Raw genomic sequence first — 25,437 nt, 5'->3', positions numbered from 1 at the left:
AATTTGAATTTTTTTTATTAAATAATTAATGTGACATTCATACATTTTAAATTCATATAAATACAAACGAATCTTTAATATATATTTTATGAATATTATTGAACACGGCAAAAACTTCAAGATCTGTTATGCATGACTGCTTTTGAATCCAACTAAAGACTTTCTAAAATTTACTTAGTATTTTATAGCCATCCGATTGGAAATTTCAAGCCACTTGTCGTGCAATTGAATTATTCTTTCCATTCATCCATGTCTATTTATTTATAATTATTCTGATATAATACTGTTTAGGTAAAACGTGAACTTGATTATTTCATTTCAAATCAAGATCTTCACTATTTTAATTAATAATTTAAAAACTGTCACTGTTAAATTATTTAGAATAAATTTTTTATATACAAATTCTATTTATAAATTATTTTCTTTACTTAAAATTAAAAACTTTAGAATATTGTCGTTTTTCTTCAGAGACTGATTCTAGAGAGATGATAAAAGATTAAATTTTTTTGATGCATACACAACACAAAACCAAGATTGGTCATGCTCATACACAGGTCAGTAAGTGTGCTGATCTCCCATCAATATATGAGACGATCATATATCAGCTGATATTATAATGCAATAAATACTATTGGCTAATATATCAATAAATAACAATATCATAAGATCAAAATCTAGTTAGTACCTAACGGGCAATATGATACGTAACACCCGATATTGACAACACTGCCTATACCTGACCTAACCATGGTGTTCACAACAATAAGAAAAGCTTCAAAGGTTGGTCAGTGTCCTTTGAGAGGCTTGCCTAGTTGTCTCTCACATCTTTGCTTTGCACCAAAGAAAATCTATCTACCAACATAATAGAATAAACTCAAGATATGGTACGACACATCTAAATTTGGGGTGATTTGAAAAATTAGTTAAAAGCTTATTTGTTGACTTTTTTTTATCTTTTTGTGTCTAAAAAATATGAGAGGTGGTGTGATCCAAAATGAGTTAAAAACTAAAAGTTAACTTTTAACTGGATTGCCAAATTGCCCCTTTATACCATATAGAGTATACAAAAAAGAAAGACATGACTTTGCTTCACACAAAGTTCTGGTATCGGTATCAAAGCAGCTTGGTATATAGCCTATTCATTCAATATTGTTTTTTTTTCTTTTTTTTTTGTTGTTCCCATACTGTTTTTGGATATTACTTTTAGAAAACAACACTTTCCAGAAAATATTTAAAAAGCTATTTTCAAACTTTCAAAACTGTTTTAAAACAAACAACAATGGTTGGTGGCCCGAAAATGTGGCTCGAAACACTCAAAACGACGTCGTTTTAGGTGTAAAATGACGTCATTTTGCCATTTTCGAGCCCCATATTTTCGGACCACCAAACATTAATCTAAAACAAAAATGCAAACAAGGAATGTGGTCTATTTTTTAATAAACTTTCAGTCCCGCTACATCCCCTAATTGAGGCTCCCCAATTCCACTCCCAATTTGAAGCAGTCCCACACTCCTCTCTCTCATCTTTAACCATCCTAATTCCACATGTGGAATTGGGGGAGCAAAATTAGGGAGATAAATCATTTTTCTAAATTTTTTTCCCAAAAAAAACACAAAGCAAAAACAGAGAAAACAATACCAAAACATAAAAATCACAAGAAGGGCCTTCAAACAGGCAAAAGGGCAGTCCTAAATTGACAAGTGTTATTCCCATATAAATGTAATATGGTGTAGTTTGTGCATATCACTCGGAAAAATAACAATTTCAGAGAATTCCCATCAGTATACAAATTGCTTTCTATCAACACAAGCAAGGTAGTCAGCAAAAATTCCTGCTACTTTAAACCACAAATTCATTGTTTCTTAAAATCACAAGAATATTTGAATTTTTTTTTCTAAAAATAGGAAAGAAAAAAAAAAAACCTGAATGTTGATTTCACAGCACAGAATTTCCACAATCAGGTGGTTGTGTTCCTTGTATACATCTAGACTGCACCTTGCTTGGTTATCAGCTCCCTACGGCACCATGTCCTGATGAATTCTGCTTGGTACCTGATCTCTCTCCTTTTGTAATCCAAAGAAATTGAAAAACACGTTATTTCTTCTTTTCAATAATGCTTTATATCTGAACTACCTGGAGAGGGATAATGGGGATGGCTCAAACAAAATGATCAGTTACCAGGGATGAACAAAGTCAGCTCTGCTTTATTATCAATTCAATGTCAGCTCCAACTTCTGCAATCTTGGTGTCTTTAAAAGCTTTTGCTGTTTTGGCAATGTTCTCAACATCAAAGTCCACTGCTATTTTTCGGACCAGGCCCTCAAGCATCTGTACATAGAGAACACATCAATGACATTGTTTACTAAAATAGTGAATTTGATATATATATATATAAAAACCCTCATATTGAATTAAACAACTGCCACTCCGATCAAACTAGCAGGACAATCAAATCATGTTCCAGACAATAGCTAAAAAATAATAAATCCAGCTTAAAAAATCCACACAAAGGTCATTTTGGAATTCATTTTCAGTTCTCTCTCTCTCTCTCTCTCTCTCTCTCTCTCTCTCTCTCTTCGGAAATAAGGAAAACAAACAGAACATTGAAACAGAATCCTTTTCAAATGGGTTCCACATTCCAGTGAGCTTCAGTTTTACACGAAAACAGTGTAAAATAGTTTCCAGAAAATCAGTTGTTTTGAAAGAAAATTTTCTTTGAACAAAGTGTGGAGAAACAATCTTGAAAAATACATATATTTAAAAAATAAAAATTAAGGACCTATGACTAAGATGGCCTGACCATGTGCAACAAAGAACACCCATCTCCTATAGAAATAGAAAGGAATGTAAGAGGACATTCTTATGAGAACAATTCTTTTGCACATAAATTCACAGAAATGACAAATGAACATGCGTATGAGACAGTTCAACAAAAAAAATAAAAAATGCATATGAGAAATCTAACAGATGACCAAAACTTATTCTCTTATGCTATGTTTGGATCATGGATTCAAAAAAGGAAAGAGAAGGCTAGAGAAATGGGGAAAAAAATTAGCTTATATTTCATTCACATTGCTCTTATCTTTTCTTTTCCCTTTCCATATCCCTACCTAAATCCATTATCCCACCCTTAAGTGGCAATTACTATGGTAGCATAACAAAAAATCAGTAATTAAAAGATACCAGCGATCCAATGGCAACTAAAGCACGGAATTTTGGGTCAACTTCAAGGTTTTCCTCTTCAGCAATCTGTCCAAAAAAGATATATATACATATATCATAAACTTTATGAACAATAAATTCAATCATTCCAATTTTTGAAAACTTCAATTGAAAGTGAATAAAACCCACCACAACAACTTGGTTGACTGGGCGTGATACTGCCTAATGCTTTCATTTAAAATTTTAATTTAACAACTGCATGAAAGTAAAGACCTACCTCAAGAGCTGCTGACAGAACTTGGGATTGGCCTTCTTGGTCCTTATTTTCAATCAACAGCACAGCATAACTGTAATGCCCACAAATGACAGCTCAAGAATCAAAGGCGGGAAAAGGAAACATGTCTCCAACTACTAAAGAAAAACTGAAGTATATGCCAAATTTGACCAAGCACAAGGGTAGATTACAATAACCTCCCTTGAGATTTGGAAGAAAATGTGGAGCCCCACAAATTTGAAATAATTACAATGAATTCCCTTAAAAAAAAATTAATTCAAATAAAAGTTTGCCCCATTTTCATAGTAATTCGTTAGTCGTATGGATGAGAAAATGATGTTCTCTCTTTTATGCTTAAATGTATATTTCTTGAATTATCCTTTGACCAATTTTTGAATTTTGTAGTCTTTCCAGAGTTACTTATATAGGGCTTTTGTCTTTCTTATAGGTTGAACGCGCCTTTTCCATTTGGTTTTGTATATGGGCGGCACCTCCTCGGTGCCTTTTTTATGAATGAAATACATATGTACTTATCCACAATATATATATATATATATATGTATATATAAGATACTTGTGAAGTACAAATTTCTCAATCTATAGCTAATCATAGATAAACGAAGGAAACTTTTAATTGAACATATGCGTAGAGTGCAGAGGGTAGAGCAATATCTATCATATGATCTGAGCATGCAACTGGCATTCATCACAACAGTTAAAACAGGCACTCAATCTAAGTTCAGAGTCAAAACTTTGTTTTCACTAACAAAAATGTCCTCCCAAGTCAAAGGTGGTGATGGCAATGACTAACCAGTTAGGAGACCACTTACTCCCAAGTCACAGCTAATTTGTCTAACCAGTTCGGAGACCACTTACTTGAGGATCAAAGTAGCATAAGACACTTGCACATTCTTATTTGAAGATGAACAACAACTTGAAAATGCATCAAGAATCTACAAGATCAGTAAACAATAAATATAAAAAATCAGCACATATTAAATACATACGATAGAAAAACTAGTATAAATGAATAAGAAAATCCAGGGACAAAATGTGCTCTATAAGATCAATAAAAATAAAAAATAAAAGCACATTTAGAAAGAAATGCAATAATAATAAAAAAAAACTAGTATAAAAGCATACAAGAGTTCAGAGGCTGAAAGTGCTTAATACAACTACCTTTGAGGTACAAAAAAAAAAAAAAGAAGAGAAAAAAGGTAGATTGCATAATGAAACTGGTAACTAAGTTGATATCAGAAGTTAATTCCAAACACAAAGCAAATATTGGAAAGAACAGCAAGAAAAGCAAAAAAATCTAGTGATCATCATTCGAGTGAAAGACTCCATGCTACATGGCCTAGGATATGAATCACAGGTGCATGTGCCTGGATATCAACTGTCAGAACTACAAGAACCCAAAGATAAATGGAAAAACCATAGTGTCAGAAAATGGGCATGGTTGCATAAACAGATAACAACACAGTTATTGAAAGGGTCAATTAGGAAAAGATCTCCAATATTCTGAAGATAATAATGATCTATAAGATATATGACACAAGTACTGCAGTTTAACTGCCAAGTCTGCATAACACGAGAGGCTCATAAAATTATGCTCTATTTTTTCCCTGGAAAATTTTCTCAATCACTGACCTGGAGACCCGTTCCCTCAAAAGTTTACCTAGTGTGAATGGACTTGTTAGACAAATTATATCCACTAATCCATTCAATCATCAACAAAAATGGCTACCTATACTTTCTGCAATTTGTCATAGTACAATCTTGTATTTTCTTTTTTTTTTTTTAAAAAAAACATGCACCAACACAAATGGCTACAACCAGACTAGGCCACTGGTTGGCAGAAAAAAAGGCACCCGGATTGAGTTTCCAAGGAACACCCCATAATCCAGATATATTAATGGAATCAATACTTTGAATGACAAAGGTTCACTCTTCTCAAGAAATAAGAATCTCTAATGTTGACCCACAAACCAATTCAGATAAGTTTCTATGTTGCAGTGCCAAACATGCTAACCTCACTACGATGCTTTAGCAACCACTGATAGTAGCATGAAGTCTTGAAGAGGTTAGTCACAGCACGAGTGCTGGTCAAAAGATTTGCTGGAAGTGCAGGACTTGTAGTAACATTCTTAACCATCTCCATTAGCACATCTGCTTAGAGAAAAGTCTTTGGTAAATGCCAAACTTGAAAAAAAAAAAAAAACATACCACAGGTAAAAAGGCATCCACCACCCTATTCCAAATGCATTGCAAAAGTGTAAGCATATGTTAAGGGCATGTTCTTCAACCCAACCAGCTTAAGGCCCAGTTCTGGAATCATCTGGCCTGATCAAGCTCCAGCTTAAATTCCATCAGAATCAAGATTGAACAATTACAGGATAGTTGCATATATACGAATTGACAAAAATGGCATGTTGGAGTCCTTACATGAGCAGGTCCATTACAACCATTGTCATAAACAAAAGTGAAATACAAAGTACATTTCTAAATCAGATACCATTTTTATCATCAACATGCTTGAGTAGTCTAGTAGCCCCGTCTGGGTGCAGAATGATCATCCTCAAGATATCAATAACTGCACATACAGAATATAAGAAATCAACCCCATGGGTGAAATTAAATCTTCAGCCTACTAAACAATAAGAAAGAATATAAGAATCAATTGTATTCCAATCACTAGCTTATGAGAACAGAATGAGTGCTTAATTAGTTCATTTATCACAAATCTTAAGCACAATTTTCTACAAATAAATGATAATTGGATTTCAACCAATTTGTATCTACAAAACCAAGTGATCTGGATAATTTAGTGGCTATGAAAGGACTCAGAAACAGAATAAATTATTTAAAATTCAGAAACAACAGGAACTTCTTATTTAAAAATCAAGAAAAAATTGTGCTATGAGCGTTCTTGGTTGGAGCTCCTCCTGGGTGAATGGCTGGATTTGGTTTAATCTTTTCTTCATTGTTTTCCCTCTTCTGATGCATAGCAGGGACAACACCCAAGAAACTAAATCCTAACCAAGGTCAAGCAACACCCGGCAAGTCTACTATTAGAAAGGGTGAAACTGAAGCCATAGTCTGCTGCAATGCACAGAGGCCCATGGGGAACCAACCACCTCTCTGACTAGCTAGTCTGCGCACAAATCACCAACCTCCAAATTCAGAGCAGCCTGAGATTTGGATTCAAAGCTGACCTTTGCAATCGCACATCTGATACTATTAACAAACTCCATGTTCCCATTTAAGTCAACTGTGTGCACCTTCTATGCAAGGATTTCCCGAAGAGGATGCAAACCCAGATAGAGTACTCCATAATATTGCCACCTCTGATTTAATAAACTTCTACAATTTGCAGTGACCCATTCATAACACCCAAGTAACTGAAACATTTAGTTTGGTCTACAAGGCTTCTCAAAAGCCAGAGGTGATTAGTAACCTACAACTGTCTTCATCACTGAATCCCTAACTCAACTCAAAAAACCTTTATCCCAACTACTTAGAACATTGCATCCCTAACACAATGAAACTGAGGACTATCACAGGCAGATAAAAAAAAATGAACCACACACTAAAAGCATTTAAAGTTATGCAAGCTCACCTGGAAACATCATTGCTAGTGGCCAGGATTTTAACAATTTCAGCAACAAAATGATGTCAACGTCTGAAAATCTACTGCTGTGATAATGTGATGTGTCCTTCAGAATTTTAACAATAGCATCCAATCTTGAAACCTCAAGCTCAGTCAGCGACAAACTTTTTTTGTCCTTCAGAAGATTTTCAACAGATCCGTCACTTAAGAAACTAAAAAATGAGTGTTCCAAACCAAACATTTTTAATATAGTAAATACAATAATAATAATAAAGAGTCAGTCACCAAAAAAAACCATTAGTCTAATTGAAGTTTAGATTAAAAAGGATTCAGATTAAGCAAATCTAGTGACAATAATAAACATGGGAATTCAGAACACTGCAGAAGAAGAGAAGCAATCACCATGGGATTAGTAAGCAAGGAGGGAATCAACACATGATGGTCCCAAAAAGGGGGAAGGGGCGGGAAGAACTAAATAGAAGTGAACCAACAAAAAGGCAAAAATATCAAAAACATATTAGTACTTGAAGGGGAAATAAACCCACCAGGTCAGACTGCAGAGCATTGTTGAACTCTGAAATCTTTTTGAGAATCCCATCAAACTGAGCCACATCAAAGACAAGCATTCCTTTCTGGAAGCAAGAATAAAGGGCGTAGCAACTTTAGGATCAGAGGGAAGTGGGTTGCAGAATACTAGGAATACCTTTTTATATGCTGATATAAAAGTTAACATGATTTGTTCATGATTTTCCCCTTTTCTTTTTGGCCTCAAACAAAATGCCCCAATTTACATAGCCATGCAATTTCAAAGAGTGCATTTGAATTTGAAACAATCTGACAGGATATGAAAAAGGCATGTATTAGGAATAAAAAATAAAACCTAAAGGTGCATACCTTGGGAATATGCTTGAAAGTAGGTTTTGCTGAGGTAGCTGTTATTTTAAGCAAAATGTCAACAATATTAGAGTAAGCTGCGGTCTCGTATGGGAAATCATGTAGAAAGTTGAACAAGATGAGAAGCTGTAATCAACATGGAAACTATGACGAAGTAGTACTTTTCTTCTCAAAAAGGGGGAAAACATACCGTGCATGTTGGATGGTCCTCCTGGTACGTATGCACTAGCTGAAATGTGACAACAAAAAGCATTTGTTACATGAAAATGAAGCAATTTGGGAACCTTGTCAGACAACTCCAATGGCCATAAAGCATCGAATATGACATGATACTTACAACCAGTATAAGGATCACGAAATGATGAATCAAGAGCGAAATCTCTTTGTCCTGTATTTTGGAGTATGAACTCCACAATTTGTTGACGATAGGAAAGAGGAAGATTCTCCTTTAAAAGCCACTTATCAGCAGTATCATATGGATTATCTGGAAGTAGCTCACCAATTATTCAATCACTTTGGGGTTAACAATACATACATAATTTGTTTAAAGTAAAAGTAAAATGACTAGGACGTCAAGCATAAAATAAGATATTCAGAACATCTTACAAGAGCACATATTATATGCAAAAAGATAACTGCTTCCATATGTGGGTAAGCTACTTCCTATGTACGACCATCAACACTAAAAAATTGAGAGAGTTGGAAGGCCACAACCAAATGGACATAAATAAAATAGGATTATGGTAAACATGTTATGCCATATAAATCACAGTTCCTATTACAAAATCAGTTAAAACATAGCTACTCTCTCCAAATTCATTTAGTTACACTCACACCTCCAACTCCAATCCCCACCTTTCCTGTTGCTCCTTCAACACATTGCTTTTCCACCTCTTCATCACCACACCTTATTGCCTCTGCCACTAAACTGCTTCACCCTTGAGAGACTTCCCAACATTAAGACAGCAACCCTCCCCACCAAACCGTAACTCTCTATCTCAAACCCAACTCATTGCACCTTTCCATTGATCTACATGAATTATGTCTGGATGCTTTTCATCAAATCAATCGAGATCCATTAAACCTCAAACCCATTTCACAACCCCTCTCTATTTCTCAGCATTCTGTCACTAAGTTTGACCATGATATATAAATCTACATAAAGGTCATGTTCAAGTACTAGTTGTATCAATGCAGGCTGGTGAAGTTGTGGACTGGAGCCTGAACCTTGGTATTATTTGCAAGGTGGGGCCCTCAGGCTTGAACCAGCATTTCAGACTGAAGTGAACAACCCAATCTTCTAACATTTTTTTCCTGGGAATTAATCTTTTAACACTACACCAAGTAATGGCTCCTTAGATATGGATTCATGCACAGTTCTATAAAGTTACCAGAACATGTTCCAACAAAGACAAAACAATCAGCATCCACCAAGTAAATTAGGAAATAAATGACACAATAGCTTTAGCCTTTACATTATACCTCTGATGCATAACAAAAACCTAAGAAGCATTAACTTACCTGATCGATTATAGGGCAATTTACGAGTAGGCTCGCCATCTCCAATATCAACATCGAATACTGAGGAAAAAGCATCAAAATTGTCATGACAAAAATGAGAAGAAAAAAAGATGCATGCATGAAAGGGCAAATCAGATTAAAAGCCTAACCGTAATCATATTCGACCCCATCAAGAACAGGACGCTTCATGCTATCATCAGGTCCATCAACGACTTCACCAATCTAAATTAAACGAGTAATACTGGGTATAAACATTTCTACATTAAAAGGAAAGGCCACAAACAATAAATTGGGAACAGAATCAGATCATATGTAAAGAACTAAGTGACTTAGCCACATTAAAACTAGATATCTAAGCCAACTAGGCAAATACCAGTGTAAAATCTCAAATAGACATTAATAACAGAAAATGACATACCAAAAAATAATCCCACAAAATGCATATACAACCAAGGAACAAACAGAACTCAAGTTTAGTTGATGAAGATATTGGGGGTGTTTGTTTCAGCTTTTCAGAGCCAACTTATGGCTTTTAGCTTTGAAAAAATTATTTTGGATTGTTTGGTTAAACTTATTTCAAACAGCTTTTGATTCTAACAGCTTATTTTAACTCAAAAAAGCTGATTCTGAGAAGCTGCTCACCCCTTGCTTCTGATTATCAGCTTCTGCTGTGGACATGTTAATTTATGGTTACACTCTTAAATTTTTTTATTTTTTATTTTTTTAAAAATAGAAAAAGACTCAAATGGACTATAGATTATTATTATTATTTTTTATGAGAAATGTAGACAAACAAAAAATAAAAATTAATTGAAAAAGCTATTTCATAGCTTATTTAACAAACACTACTCAGCAACTTAAATCTATAATCCAACAGCTACACCAAACAGATTAACAACTTCTGATTAAAGTCATAATCTATAATCTGTTAAGCTATAATCTATAAGCTGTTTTAACAGTTACGCCAAACGGAGCCATTGAATTAGGACATTAGTAAACTCATACAAGTGCAAGATCTCTGTGCGAGCGTAAATTAAACTTTTAAATAGTATCCAGTGAAATAGTTTCAAAGTACATCTATCTGATGCTATGAAGCATGGGTACTTCGAAAAACATGTCGTACCCGTACCGGGTACTTACCGGCATATGGTACCGCGTATGGTACTCTGCATATGTATCAGGTACACGAAACACGTATCCAAATTATTTCTTCTTATTTTTGACGTACCGAGACGTACTTAGTATACACTCAAGCCGTACCGTACCATACCTCAGTTGAAACAATATTTTCTTCTACTACAGAGATAAAACTCCGTTTACTAGACTTCTTTTTTATTTTTAGTTTTATGCTTGGCATGATTTTAAAATTAAATTGTGGTTTGTAAGTTATTTAATATATTGACATTTAATTTTGATTTATATTTTTACTTTTGACATTAATAAATGTTAATTATAGGTTGGATCTTAACAAATTAAACCATTTAATTAATTTTTGCATTACTTTAAATTAAAAATAAATATTTTTTTACAAGCATACCAAGCCGTACCCATACTCTACTTTTTTTTAGATTTTACCGTATTGACGTACCCGTATCGTACCAGTACTCGTACTCATGTTTCATAGATCTGATGAGATTGCATAACCTCACACTAGAAAGGTACATCCAGTATGGTTTCGTGTAATCTTACACCAGAATACTACTTCAAAGAGCATTTGACTTCCTGTTTAGGTCAGGAGCCCCTGCGGATAGATGAGATTGCATAACCTCACACTAGAAAAGTACATCCAGCATGGTTTCACGTAATCTTACACCAGAATACTACTTCAAAGAGCATTTGACTTCCTGTTTAGGTCAGGAGGCTCTGCTTTCTTCCCAAGAAGAAAAGCGCGAGAGCGGGAAGTATCACTTCATTTTCCTTTCATGTTTCAGAAAACAAAAATATAGTTCAAATGAAACATCAAGAGAGAACAATGGTCTTACTAAGTGACCTAGTCAAGAAAAAGAATGGAGAGTCTAGATCCCTCACAATTCCTTCCCTCTCATGCACATCAAAACTAATCAACAAGTATATGTTTTCAAAAAAAACTTTGCTAGCATTAGTTTCACTTTTGTTACAAGGCATATCTATATAACTAGAGAAAAGAAAAAGAAAAACTTTCAAAAACTCTTATTCATGGCCTTTTAAAGGCATATAATTCCAATTATGCAGTTCCCAAGTGATCTCACAACACTTACTCTCATTAGTTATGTACTTCCTCAAAATTCTAAATTCCAACTTCTTTTGTAAGTCGGATTTTTTTTTTTGGTCAGCCTCTGGTAAGTCTATGATTGCACATCACCAAATGTCCAAATCATCGCTTGTCCCTTTCCTTTCTAAAATCTTTCTAGCCACAAACCAAAACATGTCCTTTGCAACGGAACTATATGAGGGCTAGTGTTAGACAAAAAGAATTTTGAGGGTGTTAACCATTTCTTGAAAAGTTCAATCATTTGGCCTGTCCACAAATAAATGCACTAGTGGATGACAAAATCAGCATTCGTAACTGAGCTCTATAAGGCTAGATCATAATATGAAATAATAAGGAAAGAAAAGTAAATGGAAATGTTATTTTTACTATACTTTTACACTACAGCACAGTAACCGCATTCCCAAGGGAAAACTTCGAAGGACTTGGGATATATACTATACTTTCTCTCTCAACTGTCACTCTCTGGTCACAGGGACTGCCTCACCCCTCACCAGTTCGTTTCCCAGAACTCCCCCATCACCTGGCATGTTATACCCACTTCCCTCATCAACGATATGATCCTTGTCTACACCAAGCCAAATGAAAGCTAGGTTGATTCATTTTACAGCCCTGGGCATGAACAACTTGTTACTAATATTGCCAAACATGGCACATCATACTCATTACACACACAAATCAACGGCGATGGATCAAAAATTAGCCATTCAATGGAGAAGGACCAATGGCAACTACATTAGTTGCTACTAGAAGCCACTCATTATATTGCACATAATGCATCAGCAGGCTCAAATTTTCCTGCTAATTACATGGTCAAATAAGTATAATACCACAAACCCAAGGCAGAAAAAAAGGTCAGAAATACTGCAAAAGGAGATTAAAAAAAACAGTAATAAATCAGGCAGGTTTAAAAACAATAACTTCAGCCTTAATACCCATCCATTACAATATATCAACACCTCATTCATCACATCACAATCCGGTCATTTTCATCTAAACTGGGTGTAAAAAATGTCCCATCAAAACACTGCATGTGACCTTTATAGAGCAGCAAAAGATTATTTCAAAGCCCAAATATTAAAAAAAAATAATACAACAATGCATAAAAAAGTTTAAACAATTGGTGGAGAAGGCGTAAAAAAATTAACCATGAGACGAAGGGCTGAAAAGATAATAAAATGAAGGAAATACCTTATCCCACTGCTGCTCCTTCATATTCCATGAATATGCTACACCATTGTCCCCTTCTCTTACAACCTTTGTCTGGCCATCTCTTGTTCCTGATCAACAGACCATCAAAATTTATTATTATTTATATGTAAAACAGCTTTTCTACAACCTCTTTGACCACCAAACATCCTCAAATTATGGGAACGGTTAGCATCTGTCAAATTATATGTTCTGTGTTTCATCAACTGTTTTCTATTGACATACGAGTAATAACAAATCAATATAAATACAACGCAAATTTGATACAAAATTTACAAATACAGTTCAAATCAAAGAAACTAGTCTTCCTCCACACAAAATATATGTCCACCCAACTACTGTGGCATCATCTATCAAACATCAGAATGTTCTTAGACAACAGAACTGTTATAAAATTAATGAAATGTTTCTTGCTATGCACATAAGTAGGATCGAACCTGGAACCTGCAAAGCCTCTAGCCCTGGTAATTCTTCCAATTTCAATCCTCCAACCCTCTTCCTAGTACAAACAACAGGATACAACACATATATTAGTCAAAGCTTACAAGTTATAGAGGCCCTGCCATCGAACTGTTTTCGTGGTTTACTAGCAATAAAAACGCTATATACCACATCACTCAGACTATAGAGTAACTCAAAAACCATAACACAATGAACATCCAGGTATTAAAAAAATGAATTTGAAAGAAAGAAAAAATAAAGATAACCCGAAATATAAGGTAACTACTACCCAAGGATGATGATTTAGTTTTCAATAAGTGTTTAATGGCAACATGCATAGAGCCTATGTTACAACAGATAATTAGTTTGACGCTCTTTATATAAGCAATTGATCAATGTTCTACCTGCTACACTTGTAATAAGAAAGTTGAGAAGCAAAGGATTCAAGCTCGGACGAGTTAGCAATCTTATCCTGATGTATTGTCCAAATACGCACAACACCATCAGAACATGCAGTCACAATATCACCATTCTCCAAGAATTTGACATCCCAAACACAACCAGGATGCTCTATACTTTGGACACAAACTCCATCTGCAACACAAAACCATTTCTCAGGTAAAAAAACAACATTCAATTAATAAATCTGAAGATTTAAAATGAGAAAAGAAAAACATAACACTAATACTAGTAACCAGTGATTATTTCAAACACAGTTTTCGTTTTCGAAGTATTACTATATTAAAAGATGAAAGGAGCTGCTCACTTCAAATAAATTTGTGGTTATAAACTTAATTCTCGTAACCAGCGATCAATATAATAATAAAAAACATAGTTTCAGGTACTCCATCTACTGCAGAAGAAGTGTACAACTATAATACAAAAATGAGGGAACTGCTACCTCCTTATGAGTCTTATTCTTCACCAAAAAATTGCTTTTCATTCTATCCGAACCTTTTGAAGGAATAACTATATAACAGCTACCTCAAATTTGCCCGCCATTATGTCATCATCTTTTGACTTCTTTACAATTATAACATGAGCTCATTCTACACACACACACACATATGTTATGTGGTCAGTCTACCTTTAACCCTTCACTTGCTACAACACCTGCTATGCCCTGTGTACTTTAAACTCCAATTATAACCTTAAGCCTAATTTCATTTACCCTCAGGCTAATTCCTAATTGTAGTAATCTCATGCCCACATACACACACATCTATTACATATATTAATATATACATATAGATACACTAGTCTGCACACCACATGCCCTTGGTACCTACTTATGCACGTAGATGTTACTTCTTCATGAAACTGGCAAATCTAAAGAAGTTTATATTTGTCAATTCTCTTCAAGTTTATAAAATATGCCAAATAAGAAGTTGCATTTGTGTCCAACAAAAAACTAAAAAAATTAGGTATGTCACGCAAAAAGCTTGTGATAAGTCAAATAAATTAGAATTTTTTAGTACTCCTTGTCACTTCACAATAAATAATAGCATCAGCAGCGAAAAAAATAGACACATGAATCGATAGGCCACCCCTATTCTGAACTATGAATTCATTTATAAACCTTCTCCAAGCATCCTTGCGCATCCCTATAATACAAAGGAAAGGAAAGAGGGGATTCCCTAGTCACAAGGCCTTAGAGCACGCAAAAGGACCTTTTGGAACTCCATTCTCTAAAATAGAAAAGTTGACAGAAGACACAAGATCACGTCCAACTTTTCCATCAGCCATTGCCCATCTCCTGCACTGCAGGACAAAGAAAGTCCCAGCAAATGTGATCATAAGATTTTTCTATGTCCAACTCATAAGAAAAGCCCCACTCTCCGACTTTCAGTCTCAAGTCCACCACCTAATTGGCCACTAACACAGCCTCTAGAATATGCCTTCTTTCCACAAAAGCATTCTGACCTTTTAAAATCACCCAAGCAAAAGTGGACAAAAATTTCAGGACAGTGTAGACTGACTAGTAGTGACAATTTTGTTGCATAGTGAAAATATGTTCCTAATTTTCACTGTTTTAGTAATAGAAAATAATAATAGTGCATTACCTAATAAGATAAAAGGATCATAATTTTCACATTACTCCTCTTTTTGTTTTCCACCTCGCTTGAGAGTTTAAGAATAATGCCAATGCCAAAATGGGAATGTAACTCTTTCACCTTCTCACTTTCCACTTGGCCATTAACATCAACTCAATAGGTGAAATGCAATTGCCTAATATTACTCATGATTAAATAACAATAGTAATAGTGCCATTGTTATACACAAATATAATTCGTTCATCACTTCATCCTAACTTGATCGATATGTCAAACAAATAAACCCAATCAAAAAGTACAATGTCTCTGAAGGTGAAGTCTGAAACCCTAGCAACCGAGGAAGATAGAAAACGAGAGAGGTTTATCACTACATACTAACTTGAAATGACAGTAATACAGTTTCCTAGTACTACCACTGGTTTAATGCTAATTAATTGACAATAAACAATGCCACTATTACCCCTCATACATAGAAACATCTCCATGCATAAATTCTCAGACATCATTTCTCTTGAACAAAATTTCTTCTATCCTAGAAGCCTTTTAAAATATATCAAATCCAAGCCAATAATCATGAACAATCAATTTTAGATAGCAAAGCTGAATTGATGATGACTGTGACGAGCAGTGCAGGTTTCTCAAAGTCAAAATACATATTACAGATTGATATAGTATTGGTGTTTATGGGGAACAGGAAACCAAGCCAAGTTAAAAGAACCTCCCAAAATGTTAATGAACCACAGTAAGCCTGCACCCACCAAAAATTAGGTCTGCATGCTAATTAAAAAGCAAAACATTAGTTGAAAATTTCAGCTATTTTACATACCGAACAAACACTTGCCAAGGGAAAATAAATTACCAACCAAACAAGAACTGCAAATAGCAATATGAGGCACACAGACTTTCCAAGTAGAACTAGAAGAATTTTGATAAAGCATATATAAATCCCAAAGAGAAAAACCTTTCCATATCTTCACAAAACGATCCTCACTGCCACTGACAACAAGCCCAGAAACATGTGAATCGACAGAATAGACAATAGAAGTGTGACCAACCATCTCCATTAAAACTTGACCAGTAAGTGCCCATAACCTGATGGAACTGTCAAAATAAAACCAAACCCCAAAATTAAAGATAAGTTGGAACGTGAAAACCAAGTAAAAATAACACTGAACACTAAATCAAGGAATAGGGGAAGAGCATTGCAAAGTGTACAAATTACTCAAGTCTATAAACGAAAAAGCATGCAAAATTGAACATGCTTATGTTTTATGATATCAGAATTGATTAGAACACCATGACGGGGAAGCAGTAGTTAAATCACCATAAAAGACCCTGTGTAACTAGTTCCTATCTTACGATCACGCAAGCATCAAAAAATAAATCATTAATCATCCACTCAACAGTCAAGAAGTTAGTTGCAAGTCATCCTAAAGCTAAGCATTGGCTATTAAAATTTACATTATAAGGCAGATTTACAGTAAAAATTCTAATGCATAATTTCCATAGGAAGCATAAGTACATTCCTTCGTATCCGCCTGTTTCAAGAAAAATTAAATCCAGATCATTGATCAGTAGATTATCATACATTGATGCTTGACAAATTCCAAAAGGAAGGTAAAGTGTCAGAGGTCAACCTCCCTCCAAACAAATGAAATGTAGAGCACAGGGAACAACTAAAGGTCACTTCACATAAATAGCCACCAAAAACTATTAAGATGTAGTAAGAAGATCATAGCTTGACATCCTGCAATAGAGCAGCCCTTCAATGGATTCAAATTCACTGTGAAAGCCCATTTCATCGCCTAATTTTCTTTGAACTTCCATTCCCCTTGTTTACTTGTAATGGTCATCATTTAACACAAACTGATAGTCATAGAGTCCACCACCACCAAGTTCAGTAAATGATAATGATATACTTTTTATGAAATTAATTTTTACATCGGCAATTAAACCCACTAAGACTGGCACTTGATGCAAACTCACATCAAAAGCATACCCCACACAGAGAGCAAGCAATGAATTGTATAGACCACCAAAAGAAATGGAACAACATATTTACCCATCATGAGATGCTGAGAGAATTCCCAAATCAGGCATCACAGCCAAGCTTCTAACAGTGTCTGCACAGTTGTCAAAAGCACATGGCTATTCATTAAAAGATCATATATTACTTCAAAAAAGCAAAATAAGATAGACACCTGCATATTATGCAATACCAGATGCAGGCCAAGGCAAAGGAATAGTAGATGATGTAGCACATTTCTAAAGATACACAAAACATTTCTAATTTTATAGAGTCGAGTGGAGAAGAAAGATTCATGCAGCCGACCCCATTTTATGGGACTTCAGGCTTGGTTTAGTTTGGTTTGAAGAAGAAGAAGACATTCACATTTGCTAGTAAAGAAACATTTCTAACTTCTCACACATATGAGAGATACAAATAAAATGCATGAGAGATATAAAATGTTATAAATTCCATATTTTTCCTATTTAATTTGAAGTACATTTGTAAATAATTTATAACATTTTATCTACGAAAATTATATAATATGTAACATACATAAATATGTAAGATGTGTCCCCATACTCATGCTCAATTTTTGGATACATATCCCAACATTCTAAGATTTGGGTTTAGGAAGTCTGACACTTAAGCACTGCAGCCGATAATCATACACAAGTCCATGTAACATAGCACAGGTCCATGTAACATAGCACAAGGCCATGTCACAACCTGCTCGAAGCCTTATGGTTCTCTAACTTGGTGGCTAGAACCAAGGTTTAGCCGAAGGGCAAATCTTTCCACAAGATTGCACCTTAATTAGTCTAAGAGAGGGAGAGAGATGCCCAATGGACCAAGCTCCAACTTGGCGCGTAACCCACATTTGGATGGCATGTTTCATGCTCTACACACCTCTATACTCAACATCCACCACCACCATTATGCACATCTCCACGTAGCTAATGTTTATGTTGCTACAAGCCTTGATTTCCTAATAATTAAAGGTCTCCTCCACCTTTGTGGTATTAATAATAAAGATCTCGTTTCGTAACAAATAAAATCTATAAGTATGATCCATCTAAAACAACACAAATAAACCAAAGTAAAATAAGAGATAAAAACTCAGGTTTAAGAACCCCAAAAAAAATAAAATAAAATAAAATAAGTAACATCATATTCAAACTTGTGGTAGTAATTGAACTTAGAGACAATATTCATTTTGAAAATATTTTGCCACTTCCATTTTATAGGAAGCTTGAATATTATGAAAATGATTTCTCATCTAATCACTACAATTACTAAGGTAAAGATAAGAATGCAAGATAAATCAAAAATTAAAATGTGTCAAAATTATCAAAAAGCAATAGTCATGTAGAAAGAGGAGGGGCAAAAGTAAACCTGTATGCCCAACAAAAGTATGCACACATGTCCTTCCTTTCCAAAGCTTTAGAGTTGTGTCACTTGAACCTAAATTACCATAAAACACAGTCAATAAAATCGAATTATACCTAAAGCAATTTGATGGTTGAGATAATGATTAAGAAAGAAAATTAGGAACTTGAAGGCTAGATAAGAAGAAAGAGCATATGAGAAGAAGAGGAATATGCTTTCACAGTCACACCACCAAATTGCCGTGCCTCATAGTATTTGAATTAACTATACCTGTAACAAGCTCGCCTGAAACTAACTTTATAACAGCTTGAATGGCTGCCTTATGAGCCTCCCAAGACTCAATGGGTTGACCTTTTCTCCACCGTCTTAATGTACTACAATGATAAAGCCACCAATGATTAAAAAAAAAAAATCATTCATTTTCTCAAAGAGGCAAATTGGCCAACAAGATCAAGAATTAAACAAATAAATGCAAAATAGTAATAAGAAGCGTGGAAGTTTGCACGTGCAATAGTCAACAATGAGCAACCTATGGTCAATCCACTATTAATTCATAATTTTAGGAGACCAAGAAATTTATTACGTTTCAAAAAATTTATGAAGTTTCTCTACAATTTCCATAAATGGAAAATACTGCCACCTATACACCAGACTTGTAATAGTTTTTGGCATAAATGTATGACATGCACACATATTTCCAGCAATGATGGATGGGGCTTGTAGGGTCCAATCTAATCTATAAAAATTTGCTTCCAATCTCCTTTAAGTAACATTCCTATCCAAAAAATTATTTATTTTACAGTAAGTATGAATCGTATTAATTGGTGCCAAGGAGGCGGCACCCCTATACATCAAAAAAACAAAAATGGGGTAAATACAAAATTACAAACAATATACCCTTCACAAGCTACCCACTTCAATAGCATATCTCCACAGCCACTTCCTAAGAAGGGCCAGATTAACACTCTAAAGAGTCTAATGCCCAAGCATCCTTCCTTCATTGGCCTACATACCCTATTCTCAATTCACGAGATTGATGCTTAAACTACTCACCAAGACTACTCCATAAGAAATTCCTTTGTAAATTTTTCAATCTCTTCACTATATAAGCATGAATAACATGGATTGACAAAAAGTACATAGGAAGACCCAATAAAGTGCTTTTTATAGAGTGAGCTTGCCTTGTTTTGACAGATACTGTCCTTTCCACCTAGTCAATCTCCTCTCAAGACAATCTACTGCATTGTTCCCCACCAAAATAGCCTTATGAAGGGACCCTAGAGAGAGCTATTCAAAAATTTATTAATTATTATGGAGAAAAATAAATTCTAAATGGTATAACATCATCCTAAATACACTATATAATTGTCCCCTAAAAAGCATGGACACGGATATGGAAACAAGACACAATTTTTTACCTATTTCTATTACACACTCGCACGTATTTCTAATATTTCATTCATTGAATTTTCTTTTCAAATTTACAACACAACCCCAATTGTGTCCAAGGAGTGTTTCTGCATTGGACACACATTGTTCTAGCTGTATCCTTCATGTGTAAGCAAAATTTAAAACGAAAATTAGAAACACAACATGGCTTGTCCTATGCATATCTATATGTGTCCACAGCATATTTGTGTCCAATACATGTCGGACAGAGAAACAAGAAGCACACTAGCATGCCCCTCATGCTACTTGTTATCTTCTCCAAAAAGCTTTTATTAAGCTCCCAAGTGAACCCCATAATTACGATTGCAATTATTACAAGAAACCAAACAAACAAGCAATGCATGTGCCACATTATGGTTGAATTTGACAAATTGAAAGACATTCGAGTTCCATAGCAACATGTGAATTTTAGGGCTTGAAATGTGGTGGTGGGGGGGGGGGGGGGGGGGGGGGGGGCGGGGGGAGGTGTTGGGGAAGGGAAATTTAAAGACTCATGAAAAATTTGTCCACTTCGTAAGGTAATTATAATTCACAAGTAACATCATAAAGAATTATATCACCGCAATACACGATCATCCAATCAACTGATGACGACACAATTTGAAACTCGAGTGTGCCACATTATGGTTAAATTTGACAATTTGAAAGATACCCGAGTTTCAAAGCAGTGTGTAGATGTTAGGGCTTGAAATATGAAACAAATACAAAATTTAAAGATTCATGCCAAACTTGCCCACTTAGTAAGGTAATTATAATTCACAAGCACCATCATGAAGAATTATATCACTGCAATCCGCGATTATAAACAACTCGAAACTCACCAATCCATAGATGCCGACACAATGTCGGAGCCATCCAACGCAATGCCAGTGACCTGCAATTGATGAGCCTTCAAAGTCTGCGCTGCCTCACCGGTTCTCAAGTCCCAAACCAAAACAAGAGTGTCCCTTCCACCAGACACAATCCCACCTTCTGGAAACTCCTCATTCGGTGGAACCCAAGCCAGTGGTCCCACAAAACTAGTATGCCCCAAAAGTAACTTCGAGGTGGTGAAGTTTCCATTCGATGGATCTAATGACCAAAACCTAACTGTTCTGTCTCTCGACGAAGTAGCAATCCCAACACTCCCACAAACGCATATACCACGAACCTATCAACGATCATCAAAGTAAAGACTTGTATTTTTAGGTAAATTGACATTGATGAACAAAAATACCAAATGAATTAAGCAAGAGCGAGAGAGGTGAGAGATTTACGTCATCTTCGTGACCTCGAAGTTCACGGCTCAAGCGATACTCTGTGAAGTCGATATCCATGGAGAGAGAGAGAGCGAGAGAGAGAGTAGATAGGAGAGAGACAGGGTTTTAAGAGAGAGACAGAGAGAGAGAGAGTAGTGAAGTGGCCGGAGGAGAGAGGTTTGGGTGCGTTTTTGTCATCGGCGAGAAAGCAGCGATGGTATCGCTTGGTCTCCAAGTTGTTCACGCAAAGGACCCCACTTGACCCACTTATAAATTGGGTTCTCCTAAAGTCCACAACCCGGAATCACCTGGCCCATTATATTAGGCTCGGCCCAAGTCTAATCTACTGATGGACCGAATGAGTAGCGATACTGATGGACCGAATGAGTAGCGATACAAATATGCTTAAGTCTCGTTTGGGAACATGCTTTTTTTAGTAATTTTTTTATTTTTTTGACTTTTTAACTAAAATATGATATAAAAATAAATTAATATGTTTGTGATAATTTTTTGACTTTTTACGAAAAGATATGCAAAAAATAAAAAGAAAAAAGAATTTTTGACTTTTTAATATGAGTTGTTGGTTTTTTAGTTTTTTTAATAACTTTTTTTGCTAAAAAGGACACTTACCAAAGGAGACCTTGGAGATCCCAAAAGTTTATTTTGAAACTTTGGTAGAATTTTTTGAATCTTTAATATTACTCTTTTTCAAATTTCAAAAAAAGAATATAGAGAGGAATTTTGTTTGGTTTGCTTTTTTTTAAAATAAGTTTTTATTTGGTTTTAGTTAATTTTTTTAATCTAAAAACAACTATTCTATATGCTTTTAAAATAACGAATATATGGAAAAATGTTTAAAATATAATAAAATTCGAACAAAACCTATTTGTGTGTTTAGACGAGTTTGTTTTTGTTTTTTAGTTAATTTTTTTCATATTTTAATTAGTTGAAAATTTTGTCCAAAATATAAATTTTTTTAAAAAAAATTCAATAAAGATAAATAATTTTTTAAAAAAAATAGGTTTTGAAAAATCAAACCAAACGTAATAACTTATTCACCATTATGTCTTGTTTATTGAACTTATTTATTTATAAGTCTTAAATAAAAAAAAAAATTTAAGGTTGCGTTTGGTTGTGTTTTGTAATTATGATTTGAGAGTATGAGTTGTATTTTAAGTTTGTGGGGTTTGGAATTATGATTTGAGTGTAGAAAATTTGTTTGGTAAAGAGTTTTGAAAATAGTTTTGAAAAGAGTTTTGATTTGAGTGGGGAATTGTTGATGTGACATTTGATATTTGACACAAAAATTTACAACTCATAACTAAACATACAACTCAAAATTATTTTAAAGCACATAAAAAATTTAGAAAATGTTTTTTTCGATTATATAAAAATTAACATACAAATTGCAAAAAAAAAAAAAAAATCACTATTCTGGTCAACCGGCCGGACGTCAAGCAAAATTTTCAAAAAAAAAATCCTGAAAACAGCGGCTGAGACAGAGCGCTCTGCAGAGTTTTCGAAAGGTGATTACAAAACACCTACCAAACATCATACGTGAGTGATGCTGCTGAATCATGATTTCAAAACATAACCAAACACAGCTAAAATATTTTTCCTTCATTTTCATAATGACATTTTTTTAAACTTATTAGATGTGTTTGTGGAGGCTTTTCCCAAACTAAGCCTCTTTTGCCTCCTATTTTCCAAACTACGCCTAGTTTTGACGGATTTCTCAAACTAAGCTAAAGCGCTATTACAAATCGCGCTTTAACTGTTTGGAGGCCAAAATTTGATGAATAGTGAAGGTGCTATTGTGAATCGCGATTTTAATTAAGAAAACGCTGTTCCAAATAGCGATTTTAACCTCAATTTTTTTCCCCGTATAAAACGCTATTCCAAATAACGCTTTATTTGCGGATTGGTTTTGTAAAGAAAACGCTATTACAAATAGCGAGTTTACTTGTGAAGAAAATGCTATTTAGAATAGCGTTTACACTGTTAAACTGCAATTGAGAACGCTTTCAGTGTTCATTTCGTTCTTGGTAAACAGATTATTATTTAATATTTTGTTTTTTTTCCTGTTGTCATTGTTTTGGTGATAATGTGATTTATAAAATTTTATTGGCTTTAAAGCCATTGTCATGTTAAAATTTGTTTTTTTTTTTTTTTGGTTTAAAAGGTGTAATTTAGAAATTTTACATAATATGAGAAAAACCTCTTTTCATATATTTATTTTACATAATATTTTTCATATATATAATTTTAAAATCATATTTATTTAGATATTATTAAGCCAATCATGTTCATTTACAAAAGTCATGGTTTCACTGTTCACCATTGTAAGCATGGATTGAAACCACACTTTCACTGTTCATTTAAATTAGATTTAATTTTTTTTTGTAAATATTTTTTTTTTGTTGTCATTGTTTCGGTGATAATGTAATTCATAAATTTTGTTTGGCTTTACTGAAGCTGTTCTCATGTTAAATTTTTTATTTTTTCTTTTGTCTTTGTGTTTGTTTTGGGTTAGAAAGTGATAATGTAATTAATATTTTTTTTTTTGATTTACTAAAGTCGTTTTTCATGTAAATTTTTTTTTTCTTTTGTCTTTGTTTTGAGTTAAAAGGTATTATTCAGAAAATTATTTTGGCTTTACGAAAGCCGTTTTCATTTAAATATACATATATATATTTATCCTTTTGTCTTTGTTTTGGGTTAGAAGGTGAGAATGTAATTCAGAAAACCAGTTTAGTAAAACCGTTTTGTACCCGTTTTCATTAAAAAAAATTATTTTTTTGTTTCGTCTTTGTTATGAGTTAGAAGGTGATATGCATGCTCTGCAGTCCGAAGCACACCTACACACTATGCAGCTCGACGAGCAACGACGAAGGGTGAGACGCGAAGACCACCGCGGAGTAGGCCAAGAAGACGAAGGCCACAACGAGAGCTCCTAAAATAAATTTTGTCAACATTTTTGTAATAAATCTTAGTACATAATATACGAAGTCACTAATTTACTAAATACTCATACAAGCATGAAAACAACATAACTGAAGTTGCAAATGTAATAGTTTTCAGTTACATAGGTAGCACAGACATAATTCTCCTACAAAAATACATTCTGGGCACCATGAACTGAACACACATTACATATATCCTGGACATCCTGAACTGAACACACAATACATAAACATAACAGTTAGACAGACAAACACCTAATTCATGACCTAATATTGCATATTAATAGCCGCAACATTTGACAGACACAATACATAAACATAAACATAAACATAAACATAACATAACAGTTATACTTAGTCTAACGCAGACATTACATATTAATGTATGACCTAATATTGCCGAAGTGTAGACATTAACACCTAATTCGCGCTTAAATCGGCAGGTGGTTCAGAGTCTGAATAATCTGAAAGCTCAGCGTCAGAGACAAGCTCAGGATCCTCCATAATACCGTTGATAGCCGCAACATTTGGTTCTGTTCTATTCTTTTGGGCATCCTTTTTAACTATATATAGCTGCATATCGTGGGCTAACCTACGGCGCATTTGAGAAATCTCACGTTGTAGTCTTTCACATAGTCGATCAACATTATCAGGATCTTCTTTTTGGATCTCAACAGAACGTGCTTTTGGCACCTTCAGTCGATTTTCCCGGCATAATCTTTCCATTTGCACTCGCTCTATAAATAGTGCGGGCCACTTCAGAAGTCTAGCGTTTGCTAAACCATATCCTGTTTGATTATCTGATGGATCCTCCACCAAACCACATGGATCTCGATAGTATTTGGGCATGACAAAATGTCACTTCCCAAACCTATCATGATAAGCACAAGAGGCATCTAACAAAGGAAATGGCGTTTCATCTTCAGCATTGCCACTTCCCCTTCCCCCTCGTCGTCGTGAACTGTCACCCCTTTGCA

The 25,437-nt window shown here is 34.5% G+C and overlaps 1 protein-coding gene across 6 annotated transcripts; it reads right to left on the bottom strand.

The window, feature by feature from the left end:
* Nucleotides 1-1,714: 1,714 nt before the first annotated feature.
* On the bottom strand, nt 1,715-21,842 carry LOC114267932 (transducin family protein / WD-40 repeat family protein). 6 transcript variants are annotated; one of them, XR_014360728.1, is made up of 23 exons: nt 21,516-21,842; nt 21,081-21,409; nt 19,081-19,184; nt 18,817-18,885; nt 17,476-17,536; nt 16,375-16,514; nt 13,764-13,953; nt 13,356-13,417; nt 12,901-12,989; nt 9,611-9,683; nt 9,462-9,521; nt 8,278-8,424; nt 8,131-8,169; nt 7,941-8,017; nt 7,592-7,678; nt 7,056-7,221; nt 5,952-6,029; nt 5,469-5,779; nt 4,313-4,389; nt 3,440-3,509; nt 3,184-3,249; nt 2,179-2,328; nt 1,715-2,063 (listed from the first exon to the last, which is right to left on the bottom strand). XR_014360728.1 is itself a non-coding variant. In XM_082913979.1 (23 exons), the coding sequence occupies exons 1-22, from the start codon at nt 21,573-21,575 to the stop codon at nt 2,194-2,196; spliced, it is 2,319 nt and encodes a 772-aa protein (XP_082770105.1). In that variant the 5' UTR covers nt 21,576-21,842; the 3' UTR covers nt 1,715-2,063; nt 2,179-2,193. The 6 variants fall into 6 exon arrangements, 4 of the variants coding, with proteins under 4 accessions (XP_082770105.1, XP_082770108.1, XP_082770109.1 ...); XR_014360729.1 differs by having other exon boundaries at nt 7,941-7,978; XM_082913979.1 differs by having other exon boundaries at nt 5,469-5,608.
* Nucleotides 21,843-25,437: the final 3,595 nt, after the last annotated feature.

The sequence above is a fragment of the Camellia sinensis genome, chromosome 2 (genome assembly GCF_055761805.1).
Source record: "Camellia sinensis isolate YWXY chromosome 2, ASM5576180v1, whole genome shotgun sequence".
In the NCBI taxonomy this organism is placed as follows: domain Eukaryota; kingdom Viridiplantae; phylum Streptophyta; class Magnoliopsida; order Ericales; family Theaceae; genus Camellia; species Camellia sinensis.
Note: the sequence above shows the minus strand (reverse complement) of the source record. Positions and strands in the feature narration are given on the sequence as shown.